This window comes from Anticarsia gemmatalis, chromosome 18 (genome assembly GCF_050436995.1).
Source record: "Anticarsia gemmatalis isolate Benzon Research Colony breed Stoneville strain chromosome 18, ilAntGemm2 primary, whole genome shotgun sequence".
In the NCBI taxonomy this organism is placed as follows: Eukaryota; Metazoa; Arthropoda; class Insecta; order Lepidoptera; family Erebidae; genus Anticarsia; species Anticarsia gemmatalis.
In genome coordinates this window covers 4,679,314-4,692,306 of record NC_134762.1, presented here as the reverse complement: position 1 = coordinate 4,692,306, position 12,993 = coordinate 4,679,314, and the positions used below count along the sequence as shown (strand labels likewise).

The 12,993-nt window shown below is 36.0% G+C and overlaps 1 protein-coding gene across 4 annotated transcripts in view; it reads left to right on the top strand.

Annotated features, from left to right (window-relative positions):
• LOC142980677 (paired box protein Pax-6-like) overlaps positions 1-12,993 on the top strand; it is a 50,655-nt gene extending 37,662 nt beyond the window's left edge. For 3 of the 4 annotated variants that reach the window (XM_076126194.1, XM_076126192.1, XM_076126191.1), the window contains exons 6-10: positions 3,716-3,892; positions 4,229-4,311; positions 5,391-5,596; positions 5,960-6,147; positions 10,835-12,993. In XM_076126194.1, coding sequence (XP_075982309.1) covers positions 3,716-3,892; positions 4,229-4,311; positions 5,391-5,596; positions 5,960-6,147; positions 10,835-10,923 — 743 coding nt within the window. In that variant the 3' untranslated portion in view covers positions 10,924-12,993. The remainder of the gene's footprint in view (positions 1-3,715; positions 3,893-4,228; positions 4,312-5,390; positions 5,597-5,959; positions 6,148-10,834) is intronic. The other variant, XM_076126193.1, reaches the window with a different exon arrangement.

The window sequence follows — 12,993 nt, the reverse complement described above, 5'->3', positions numbered from 1 at the left end:
ATACATACTTAACATCACGCGTGTTACCTGAAGGTTTGACAGAGATGTATGAAATACAGACACGTTTCGCTATTAGCAATGTTAGTCCCATGTGATGCGAGCCTATTACCTATATCGAACCAAACGCTGCCACTATTGCAAAATATTCTAAATTAAATTAAAAAGCCAAATATTTTATATGTCAGGCTATGCAACTCTTCATACCGAAACTAATAAAGTGAATCGACCGAAATATAACCAATTCAGCGATTTATCTTCAAATATCTCCCTTGAAAAGTAATCTAATAAAATACCTAATCTATCATACTAACCGCTATATTATAAAACTGTGATAAACACAAATAAATATAAAAGAAAGCTAAAAAGTAGACCGATGAGCGTTACAAAAACGCTAGCTATACGTGGTGTATACGCGAGGTGCAACACACACGAACTTGTCGGGGACTCCCGCTGTAAAAACACTCCAGCGAACCACTACTGCTGGAACTCGAATGGATTATGTAACGGGTTTTTTATATTTGTATATTATTAGTATGATTGCGAGAATGACTTTAAAAAAGAGTTAAGTTGTTATTGGGTAATTATGAAATTATATTAATGGGATTCTGTTTGGGCCTGTGTGCTACGTCGTAGCAACGCCGTAGCACGTCTACAAATAGCCCTACGTGAGCTACGAAAAGTTATAGAACTCATTTTACGTGAATTAATATTATTAAAGTCTTGAACTTTCGCTATCTAAAATAAAGTCCTAAATGATAAGAGCTGGCAGCTCAAACAGTTGACTAGTTGTTCACAAATCATTCGCCGTTCATTAAAATTACCTTCACGAATTAAGTTCACAAACACTTCAGTGATAAGAATTGAATGAAATTTTCCACAGACTCTTATTCAAAATTAAGCGATTTAATTCTAAATTTATTCGTCGTTATCTCGGCAGGTATGACCCTCCACCGTTGGCAAACTAAAGTGCACCCTGTCAAAACCGACACTCCATTATTGGGCATACATTTTTAAGCTCACGATAACACTATCGTACTCAGCTGGGTTACGTGGTAGGCCGGGCCACGTTATCGTCAGTTTCTGCATGAACGCGTCCGTTACGGTCCCCCTCGCCCCCCTGTCCCCAGCCCTCGCTCGCCCCCCCCACCGCCCCCTACCATCCCGGTAGACGGCAACTGCGAGATTTTGACACTTGAACATAATTTATTCGATCCTGAAATAGTTTATGTTATCTAGCCTAGAGATATCTCGCAGGATTTAGGTGTCTACAAACTTTGCGAGTACAGTTTATTTGTAAATTAAAGGATTAAAATACTCTCTAGTGAAGGGATTATGAAAATGTTTGCGAATTGAGTTAAGTTGTCTAGACGCCACGTTCTCCTTTAACTATAACGTTTTAAGTATTCAGCTACATTATTTGCTTTAAGGTTTTTTCTTGTCGAAGCTGAATTTTTTTTTTTTAAAGTGAAGTTTTTGAGAAACTCGATGCATGGGGCACTTTTGATCAAAAAGATACAACATTAAAATATACAACATAGAAGGCGACAGATCGAGTTATAGCATACGCCATTGAACTCTACGTTTTAAGCTGTTTACATGGATTGTAACTACAAATATAAAAGTTTACATGTTTCCATTAATGCATGAAAATTATGGCTGCTTTCAACATTTTAAGGACCATATTAAGTTACAAACTAGTTTACCCTTCCAAATACATAATTATATTCACAAAAATGTCACAAATCAATTACTTTTCGTCGTGGTAGTGTCGCGGCCACAGCGGATTACTAAGCGGCCGCGCCGTAAGACGCGGATATCTCTCTGATTATCTATTGATTGATATTATATTCCAAGTCTGGCTTTACTTGAAGAACAGACCTCACTTACCTACTCATCTTGGAGACAATATGCGTACTTCGCTGACAAGTCTGACTGCTCTGTACTTCTCACGTCAAAAATAAAAAAGTATATTATATGGACAGAAGCATGCAGCAAAATTCTTGATATTACGGGTGGGATAATAGATCAACAAAAATAGATCAATACTATCACTACATACAGAAACTGTACTATTAAGTATAATTTGTATTCTGAATTTAGTTTTTAGTCAAGTAAACCATCTGAATTTAGTATAATTACACTGTTACTAATAGATATGGCATCAAGTTGTACTTCTCTAAGAGTTTGATTTGAGTAATTAATGTTTGTGTGATAATGTTCACTCTGCGAATATTTCGTTTTACTAAGATGGCTACTATAATCCCCAACCCGCACTTGGCCAGCGTGGTGGACTCAAGGCCTAACCCCTCCCTCATTACGGGTGGAGACCCTTGCCCAGCAGTGGGACATTAATGGGTTAAATTAAAAAAAAGATGACTATATACTATAAAGTGAATCGGCTATCGTGTATAAAACTCAGTATTTCGTGAACATTTGGCAAATACATTTTAGCACTTTTGTAACACATTCGTATTTCAGTGTTCAAAATAAATCAAGATATTTCTGACATGTCTATCGTTGTCAAGAGTATAGTGTCTACATAGTTCCATGATTTATCTCTATCACAGATATATTGATTGTAACATTGGCAGAAACCCAAGTAACTGGGTGAGGTCCAGAATTCTGCCCAGAGATAACCCAGATACATACAAATATAGATATTTTAGCTATCGACATGACTTACGACACAGTGGCTGTTATTTCCCAATTTTAACTTAATTGTGAATTAAGTACTCTTAATATTCAGTTTCAATTACTGTTTACTAAACTAATAAACTGCCGCTATTAGATACCGTAGTTTATAAACTTGCAGTAACTTTTTGAGCACGTTTTTTACTAGATACACATCAAATTAAAATACCGTAGCTAACGATCGATCATGCAAACCCTAGCATGTTTAGAACTTTCAGTTAAAACTTCAAAATAATCAATGTTAATAGGCATGACCGGGACCTTTATAACATCAAATATGAAAATAATATTTAAAAGCTTCTATAACAAAAACAAGACTACCAAACTCAATTCTAAAACAAACAATTGAAACTGAAACTTTTACCCGCAAATTGAATCCCTCACGCCTAATCTTGTGATAACGTGAATTTGCGTGAATTTACGACTAAGCACCGTCAAGTTGCGATTAAAATCACAACTCGAATAAATCCGCGATATCGGTGTTGTTCAAGTAATCGCGTTCACTTGGCGGCCGAACTTTGTCGAACGACGCGATGTGAAGTACGTACTTACTTACTAAGTTATAATTCCTTCGGTAGATTGTTTTATGTCGCGTGGTTTAGCGTAGGTGTGACAAAGATGATGTTATTATTTTAATGTGATGTGGTATATTACGCATAGTTAAAATTCATGCGTAGGTAGGTAACTGTCTTAAAAAGAAATGCTTCATTTTTATTTTTTACACAGAATTTCGGATTAGAAAAGTGAAAATAAGACTCGAGCTCTTTTTAAAACTTGAGCTCTTTCTAAGAGTCATGTGGTGCTTTTAAAGTCTCGAATGCAATTTTAGCGCTCTCGTTTCTTCATGATAGAACTGAAGCTGGGTTCGACTCCAGATTCCGAGTCTAGTTAGATCACTGAGTCTTGCAAAATCAAGCCGAGTCTATTAAATTAAGACTTAAAGTAATTAATCCTTTACAAGACTAGGCACCTGAGCATTAGACTAACTAGAGTCGCTTTTACAAACTCATGTGATTACCCACAGATGAAGAGCCGCTAGAAGGTCTGGAAGGGCTACATTCAGACGAGACCGGCTCCGGCGACAATTCCAACGCGGGCTCGAGCGGCGCCGACGACGACGCTGCCCGACTGCGCCTCAAACGCAAACTGCAGCGGAACAGGACCAGCTTCACTAATGAACAGATTGACAGCTTGGAGAGAGGTACGATACTTTATAAATGATTTATGGATAGTTAAACACAAATAGGCCATCCAATTGTGTATTTAGTCGTAGTCGTCCAACGACTATTGTGCTGGGCGGTTTTTAAGGTGTAACTTTCTATATAAAATAAGGCATTTTGAAAATCTAAACTGCGAGAGAGAGAATAGAAACAGGACTTCAAAGCTTAAGACTACTGAAGAATGTTAGTTATTTAGTCTTGTAATTGTTACACGTGCTTGAAAGTTTCGTCTTAATGATCAGTCAAGTTTTTTACTAGCAACTCAGCACAAGCCTTCCTTAGCAACATCAAAATATAAACTTAAACTTTGTTGATAGAATTCGAGAGAACCCACTACCCGGACGTGTTCGCACGCGAGCGACTTGCCTCCAAGATTGGTCTGCCTGAAGCCAGGATACAGGTGAGCATCCACAATAACGTAATATTATTTGAATACCTTCCTTTTTGAATTTAAGAACGGCTTAGTGTTAAAGTAGTGTATTATTCAAGCAGTCATAGTACTTACTACTACTAACATCGCATTTCTCAGTGACTCCAAACCGTATTTTATAGAGTGAAAAATACTAAGTTTTGAATCAGAACTTATTAATTTTTTGTCCTTAAAATAACGAATGCTCACTAAAATTGCACTAAGTATTTTAATTTAGACGAAAATAAGTAGCGTCGTGATTGTGCGAGCGACATAATATCCTACTAGCGCCATCTATCGAACAGAGCGAGAGAGCAGGAAAAGGGAAAACGCGAGAGGAACTTCATCGATGTGTTGTTTTAATAGCTAAATTGATAAACAGATTTGGTTATTGCTATCTACTTATTTCACCGTTTACTTGTTTGACGCGTCAAAATACGCAAGGATTACAACAAAGTTGTTAGCTAAATTCCGTTACCGGATGCGTTGCATTCTCTCTCCATACCTACGCATCGCGGCTCATCTAATTACAGACCGTAATTATGCGGTACCTGCATACCGTATGTCCAATTTACTGCTTATTTATATATAGGTACGAGATATATCTACATAATAGCTTGATACAATCACGGTTATCGCGCAATGATAGCTCATTAACTTGTCGCGAAGACAACTAGGCGTGAAACATATTATAGCGCTACTAATTAGTGTAATTAACAAGATGATCCTATAATAGGTAGTATCGGTATGTGCATGATCTTAATAATAATACTGAGATCAGGCTCAGTTCGATTTGTGTTCAATTGTGAAATGTTATAATTAGCAATACTTAATCGCTTCATTATTTCGCAGTGATTCTCAAACATCTCTGTACTTAAATAGACTTACTTAGTCTTTTTATTTAAATGAACTTCTGAATTAAGATCTTTTGGTAATACGTTCTTAATAAATCGAATAAAACAGCTAAAATCTAGACAGGCAACTGGTAGTTTTATCTTAAACAATCCTAAACCTGTGTATAAGTTAGCGCGTAGTCTCCGCGCGTTTTGTTAACCTAACCCGACGTTAAGGTGTGGTTCTCGAATCGTCGCGCGAAGTGGAGGCGCGAGGAGAAGATCCGGTCGCAGCGGCGCAGCCCCGAGTGCGGGTACGTGGCGGCGCCGGCGCCCGCACACCCCGCGCACGCGCACCCGCACCCGCCGCCCGCGCACCCCACGCATCCAGCACATCCTACGCATCAGCCGTACCAGCCGCCGCTCAATGTTGACACATACAGGTGAGTCTACACTTCAAAATTTCAGGTTAAGACCACATCCTCCACAAGTAAGATGGACCAGTACCCAGGTGAAGCTAAATGTTTGTGCCATACTATTACAAAATCCTGGATCCACCAGATATTGGACTCTCCGCTATGCAGTGATGGAGTCAGAAAAAACTAAAGCTGTCATACTTAACTTTACGATTGCTTTTCATTTAATTTAGTCAAATAATTACAATCAAAGCACCTGTCTGCTTTTTACCAAGCTTCCGTTAACTTTTATTGCTGTGATAGCATTAGCAATAAGTAGTTTTTCTCTAGTCTCTACTCAATCAATAAAACAGGTTATAAAACTATCTTCATGTTATGTGTATATTCCAGCCCGCTAACTCCAATGGGTTACGGCGGCGGCATGGTGCCGGAGACCCCGGTGTGCGACACGACGGACCCCGAGCTGTGCAAGAGCGGGTTCCTGGGCTACCCGCGTTACGAGCTCGGCTACAGGCAGCCGCCGCACCCCTACGTCAACCATCACGGATACCAGCATGAACCGGCCTCGCCCCCACCAGGTAATACACATAAAATAACATAAATAAATAAATTTAACCCATGTCCTACTGGTGGGCAAGGGTCTCCTCACGTTATGACGAAGGGGTTAGGCTTTGAGTCCACCACGCTGGCCAAATGCGGTTTGGGGACTTTACCTAATTATTATTTTACAAAATACAGTGTTTATGCGTTTAATGCCATGAACCTGCTGAAGAATGCTTTAGGTTTTAAGAAAATAAACTCCAACTGAGCCAAGCCCAAAGCATTTCCTTTTTAAAAACCCCGGTTCCACAACAGTACATAAGACAATAGGTTTTTCATTATGCGTTTTCTTTATAGATATCGCAAATTTTGATTGTGGTGTTGGATTCTCTTCCTTATACATTTCGAAATTGCCTAGGTATAAGCACAATGGGTCTATCCTCTATTTCAAATAATCAAATTATCATGTGTCTGGTGCCCAACAGACACATGAAAATTTTTGATAACAGGTGCCCAAGATACACTAGGCCTAGCCAAGTTTGGGACCTATTGTTAATGTCATGTATCTATGTCCGTAAGGATTGAGGAGCCACATCAGATTTTTAAAATCTGATTTTACCATTATTTAGCAGCAAGGAAGCTGATTTTGCAGCACGAATTCTAGATTTAGCAGCAAGATATATAACTAGATATATTAATGCAAAAGTGGCTCCTCAATCTAAACGTTTAAATTGAGGAGCCACCTATAACTCGGTAAGTAATAGATGAATATTTTTGAAAATTTTGTATCATTTAGCAGCAATTTTGCATAGTACCGTCTACAAATTTCGCTTCTGTGGCGCTAAAATGTAAGAAAATACAATACTTTTAGTATGGCTCCTCTATCTAAATTTAACAGGTGAATTTCTACTGGATATGAGCGATCAATTATTATATTCGACATAATGATCATTTAGTAGGTGTTGTGTTTGTTTTTGCAGTATAGGAATAAAATAGTAAAACAGAGTAAATTTTGTAGATGAACGCATTTTCTTTGGCTCCTCAATCCTGACGTTCTAATTATATATGTTTGACTGTACCCACCTGAGATGACAACGGAATCTAAAGCCAGAGATACTAGCATTTAGCAGAAATGTCTGCTAAATATATCTGCACAGTTCAGCAATGTATTTAATTTAGATTCTGAAAATACAATACTTAACTATTTTCTTGTAAATTCAGCGTGTAGGGTGACCATATACTCGTAAATGAAACCAAGATAAGTAATTTGTTAAATTTATATTTTCATAACTGGTTATATCTATTGTACCTACGATTTAATTATTTAGCAATCAATGTGGCTATAAGTTATAGAATGAATGAATATTGGTTGATCAGTGCTTATACGAATTTTAGAATCTTAATCATCGTAACAGAATATCTCATCTTTCGGTGTAAGATAGTGACATTTATAGTGGCCTGTGCCAGTTTCGATAATTGGTGGAATAAATTCTACAGCACCTATTAATTTATATGATTTTTGCGAAAACATTATAAATTCTGGTATTTCTCTTACTCGGAACTTTTCACAACCATTCAGTTCATATGAAATTGTGTTTGATAGAGTATATTTACACACAGTTTGCTTGTTACAGAACGTACAGTCGGTTTTTTGATCAGCGATTAAAGTTGCATCTTCTAAACTTTGGAGGCCAAAAACAGAAATTATGTTCAAATTCAAAGGCAAAAATGCGATCTTCCTGGATACTGGGATAAAATGGCACGAATCATTTGTACATTTTTTTGTAAAAATGGCACTAAAACAATACTTCAAGGCTACGTGTTCAAAAATGTAAGACACGTTACAAGCAAATTCACAGTGGCTACTATTTACTGTAGTATCAAAATACAACAGTCCAATTTCGGTTCTCATTTTGTGTATATCACTGTCAGTAGAAGCAGAATCTGATAGAAGTTTAATATATTGTGGGATTAAATCTTCCGGATATGTGTTCAATGTTTCTTGAAAACGTCTACTTTGAATAAAAGCTATGCTCAACAAATAAATGACCGAATCAAAGCTACATGTGTTTCTCAAATCTACTTTAATTGAATTTTTACCGATGGGTACAGCATCGCATAGGTTGCCATTTTTTACAAATTTAATTTTTATTTTGGTTAATGAATCAGTTTCGGCTTCACCCCTCAAATTCTCAATAAAAGAAGGTTGATCTGAAAAAATTGATTCGGCATCAAATGACCGCTTAATCTTCCTAACTCTCACAGACTTTATTATTTTTCTTTTTTTCACTTGCGTTTGAGATGTTTTTACTTGTTTTTCAGATGTTTCCACCTGGCTTTGAGATTTTTTGAATGAATACTTCCTTTTTCGAGAGCGTTTAGGTTCTTTATTCTGTAAGTCACTAATAAGATCACTTTTCGCAAGTGCGATTTCCCCGTCTAAATATTGGCAATGTATTTTTATAAATTCATCAATTCGGAACTTTTGTAACTTTGTTTTAAAGAGCAAGTTTTTCAAAGTTTTAAAGTAGCTCTCAATACCAGATGATGATGGAGCAGTAGTATCAGCTTTAAAAAAAGAGCACAATAAATTTGACAATAAATATTACATAGTAATAATATTGAGCAATCATAATTAGGTACTTGTTGAATATGGTTGCTCGAGAAAAATGTTTCAAGTATACATCAACACTTCTAAAGAAGGATGATGAAGCGGAGATCGAGAAGGATCAAGAAGCATACACGTTAATATGCCTTCACTTAGAATCTCATCTGTATCCGTATGTTCAAAATCTTACTTACGCAAAACAAGTGTGGGATGCATTGACAATATTTTTTGAAGACAGGGAATAAATAGAGCATAACTCTGATGAATTGTCTCTTGGATAAGAAGCTGGAAAACCACCGATCTGCTGTCATGAGTCACGCTCAAAAGCGTAAAGAAATCAATCAAAGTTTCGATGACGATTCGGTTGCCGTGGTACTTTTGCGAGGTATACCTGATGTTTACCGACTATTACGGATGGCACTAGAGCATTCAGGAATGAAGATTACTTCTCAAAATGTTCGGCAAAAGCTTCTACAAGAAGATAGCGCTCAGAGCTCTTCAAATGAATCCTCGTCGAACTCGGCTTTAGTAGTGAAGAAACAAAACAAAACAAACAACTGCTTTTAATGTGGAAAGAAAGGTCATAAGAAGTCCGATTGCTCGATGCTGGGCAAGGATGTGGTGCACGCTTACCAACGGTTTCCTCGAAGTCGAAGAAAGTTGCGTTATGCTGTTCAAGTGTTCACTGTCGGTGCACACATCCTTCAGCCCCTCGACGTTTTATCTCGATAGTGGAGCCTCGACACACATGAGTTTTCAGAAGCAGTGGTTTAGAGACTTTAAGGTTACTGATAAGAATGTTGTGACGTGTGCAAATGATGATAGGATGTCAAGTGAAGGCAAAGGTGATATTATAGTTAATGTGGTAGCAGTTTTGTTAACTGTAAAATATTGTTCCTTTGTGCCTGGCTTGAAAGTTAATCTTTTGTCGGTATCTAAGTTGGTACAGAATGGATGGAGAGTTATTTTTGATTCTAATGGCTGTAGGATGTTTCACCAATCGATAAGCGAGATAACGAGTAAACTTGTGGTTACTGCTAGTGAAGTCTCAGGTTGTTGTATATCGAAAGTATATGACAACCGGAAGGTCACGGAAACAAAAAAGGCAAATCCCGTAAGTACCACTTGAGGGAATGTACGTAGGGACCGTCGATATTAATATCCCCACAATTCAACTATGATGACACAAACGTGATGATTAACTTTATATTTATAGGAAATCCAAGTTAAGTATTTATTTTCTACGTGAATATACAAACGAGAATACTTCACTGCTAATGAACACTTTGTTAAATAAATATTATTGTCGGTTGGTAAGAGAAATAATAATTTGTAGATACCCTCAAACTGTGGTCACCCTACACGCTGAATTTACAAGAAAATAGTTAAGTATTGTATTTTCAGAATCTAAATTAAATACATTGCTGAACTGTGCAGATATATTTAGCAGACATTTCTGCTAAATGCTAGTATCTCTGGCTTTAGATTCCGTTGTCATCTCAGGTGGGTACAGTCAAACATATATAATTAGAACGTCAGGATTGAGGAGCCAAAGAAAATGCGTTCATCTACAAAATTTACTCTGTTTTACTATTTTATTCCTATACTGCAAAAACAAACACAACACCTACTAAATGATCATTATGTCGAATATAATAATTGATCGCTCATATCCAGTAGAAATTCACCTGTTAAATTTAGATAGAGGAGCCATACTAAAAGTATTGTATTTTCTTACATTTTAGCGCCACAGAAGCGAAATTTGTAGACGGTAATATGCAAAATTGCTGCTAAATGATACAAAATTTTCAAAAATATTCATCTATTACTTACCGAGTTATAGGTGGCTCCTCAATTTAAACGTTTAGATTGAGGAGCCACTTTTGCATTAATATATCTAGTTATATATCTTGCTGCTAAATCTAGAATTCGTGCTGCAAAATCAGCTTCCTTGCTGCTAAATAATGGTAAAATCAGATTTTAAAAATCTGATGTGGCTCCTCAATCCTTACGGACATATGTATCTTTGTACTTTTTGTGGAAATAAACTATTTATCTTTATCTTTTCGTCTACCTAAATAAATATCTGCAAATTAATGTAGGCTATTCTTTTCCAGAGCTGGGCGGTCTGCTGGGCACGGGGGTGTCGGTGCCGCTGGCGGTGCCGGGACAAGACTCGCAGCAGTACTGGTCGCGGCTGCAGTGACCCTGGTGGAACTAACTTCACATACTTACCACTTTACTTGCGTACTCACTATCACAAACGGTTTTTGTTATTCAAATTTTCTTTTGCAAACTGTAGTCAAAATGGTGGGCTTACTTAGATTGATTGATAAGTTAAAAAGCCCACTATTTTTAAAAACTCAGTTATCAATACTGTAATAATATTTCGTTTATGTAGTAATATTTTGTTTATCAATTTTCTTGTACAGCTCCCGCTAGATGGCGCTGCATTGATGTAAGATCATCATCATTTTCGATTCATTCACGAGCGTAGATTCTTTCTTATGCTATCAATTTACTGCAATATACGATTATTCGATACCAATCTAACAAAATAATCAGTAAGTGTACGCCTAAAATACTTTTAATTTCTGTGAAATGAATCATGTTACTCCAAGAACAAGGTGTGTAGACGAATTAAGTTTATAATTTATCGATCAATGTATTTTTGGTGATATTTAATTTAAAGTTATACTAGTACATTATATAGGCACGAACAAACACGTATAGTATAAAGAATTAACATATCCATTAGTTGCCACAAAGCAGGAATATGAGCACAAAGCCTAGGCTCAAATTGTATTAAATTACATTAGAATATTTCATTCAAATATTTCATAAATACGGCCCGTTTTTCTAGTGTAAATAAGTCGATAAGACATCACAAATTACGCAGTCCGATTGATCCGAGCTCTACCACAACTTCGTTCAATTGGACAGTCGGATGCATTGATATATGTACCGAAAAACAATTCTCCATGTGCAAATATGAACGGAAGTCAATCGGTTCTAACATTTAGAATAAATATCAAACGTTTTACAAGTTTTAAACGGGCCCTAAATCTCTCATAGATTACTACTTTAAGTTATGATGCACATGTAATGATGTATCACTAGCCTGTAACTTTGAATGAAATAATTTAATACGTCTATGTAAGTGTTAAAAATTATTTTATTAACAAATAGTTAGATAAGACTAGTAATAATAAGTATTTAATTGTGTATATTTGTTGTAAATGTTTCATTAACAAAAGCAAAGATAAATAACATTTCATTTAATAGTTATATGTGAGAAGGCACAATAAAATTAATACCTTTGCCAACTGCTATCATCAAAATTATTGTATATGCTTTTCACTGTATTGCCAAGTAATTATTCCATGTATTCGAAATAGCTAAGTTTCTCACAAATCTGCACAGAAACGAGGTGAAACAACCATTAATTAATTAAAAGCAATACTTATAAATAAAATGTGGTGCATTCGCACAAACTAATAGTTACTGAAATACATAAATAATAACTTTTATTCAGCCCTTAAGCGTTCTAAGAACTCAAGAAATAATTTTCACAAGTTACATTTTAATATTATTGTAGCGATGTACATTTAGATTTTTTTATGAAAAACAGGGCTTGTTAGATGTAAGTACGGGATGTAAATAGTTTCTTTCGTGTTAATGTTCATTGTGATTCCCCCATTGTAAATGTATCGCGCAACTATGATCAAGCCTGCAAGTTTTATTTTATACTCTAGCATTACCATGTATTAGACACTGGGTTCTTTTGGACCTTCAAGATAACGTCGAGGGAGGATTTGACGGGTATAAACATCAATAAGACAAGATCCAGTATACAGTTCATAACCAATACATTCCCATACCAATACTATTAGATAAAAATGGTTGAATAATGAGATTCAATAAGATTTCAATTATTCAAGAATAATTACTATTAGTCTTTAATTTGATGACCAATCTAATTAAAATAGACTAGAATGATTTTGTTGACTTCTGTTTCTAAAAACCATAAAATAGTATTTAAATGAAGTAGTATTTTGTACATGAATCCATTAATTATCAAATTAAATACCCCTTTACGCCTTGGCAGTCAACAGCACCAATACATTAGCTCAAATCCCACCCGAAGGCGTTAATTTCGAATTTACAATTAGTTTTTAATGTGTATATGTATTAATTATATAAAAATGTGAATAATTGTGTGATGTCGATGAAACGTTTTAATAACATTATATAAATACACTTTTGGATCAAAGTA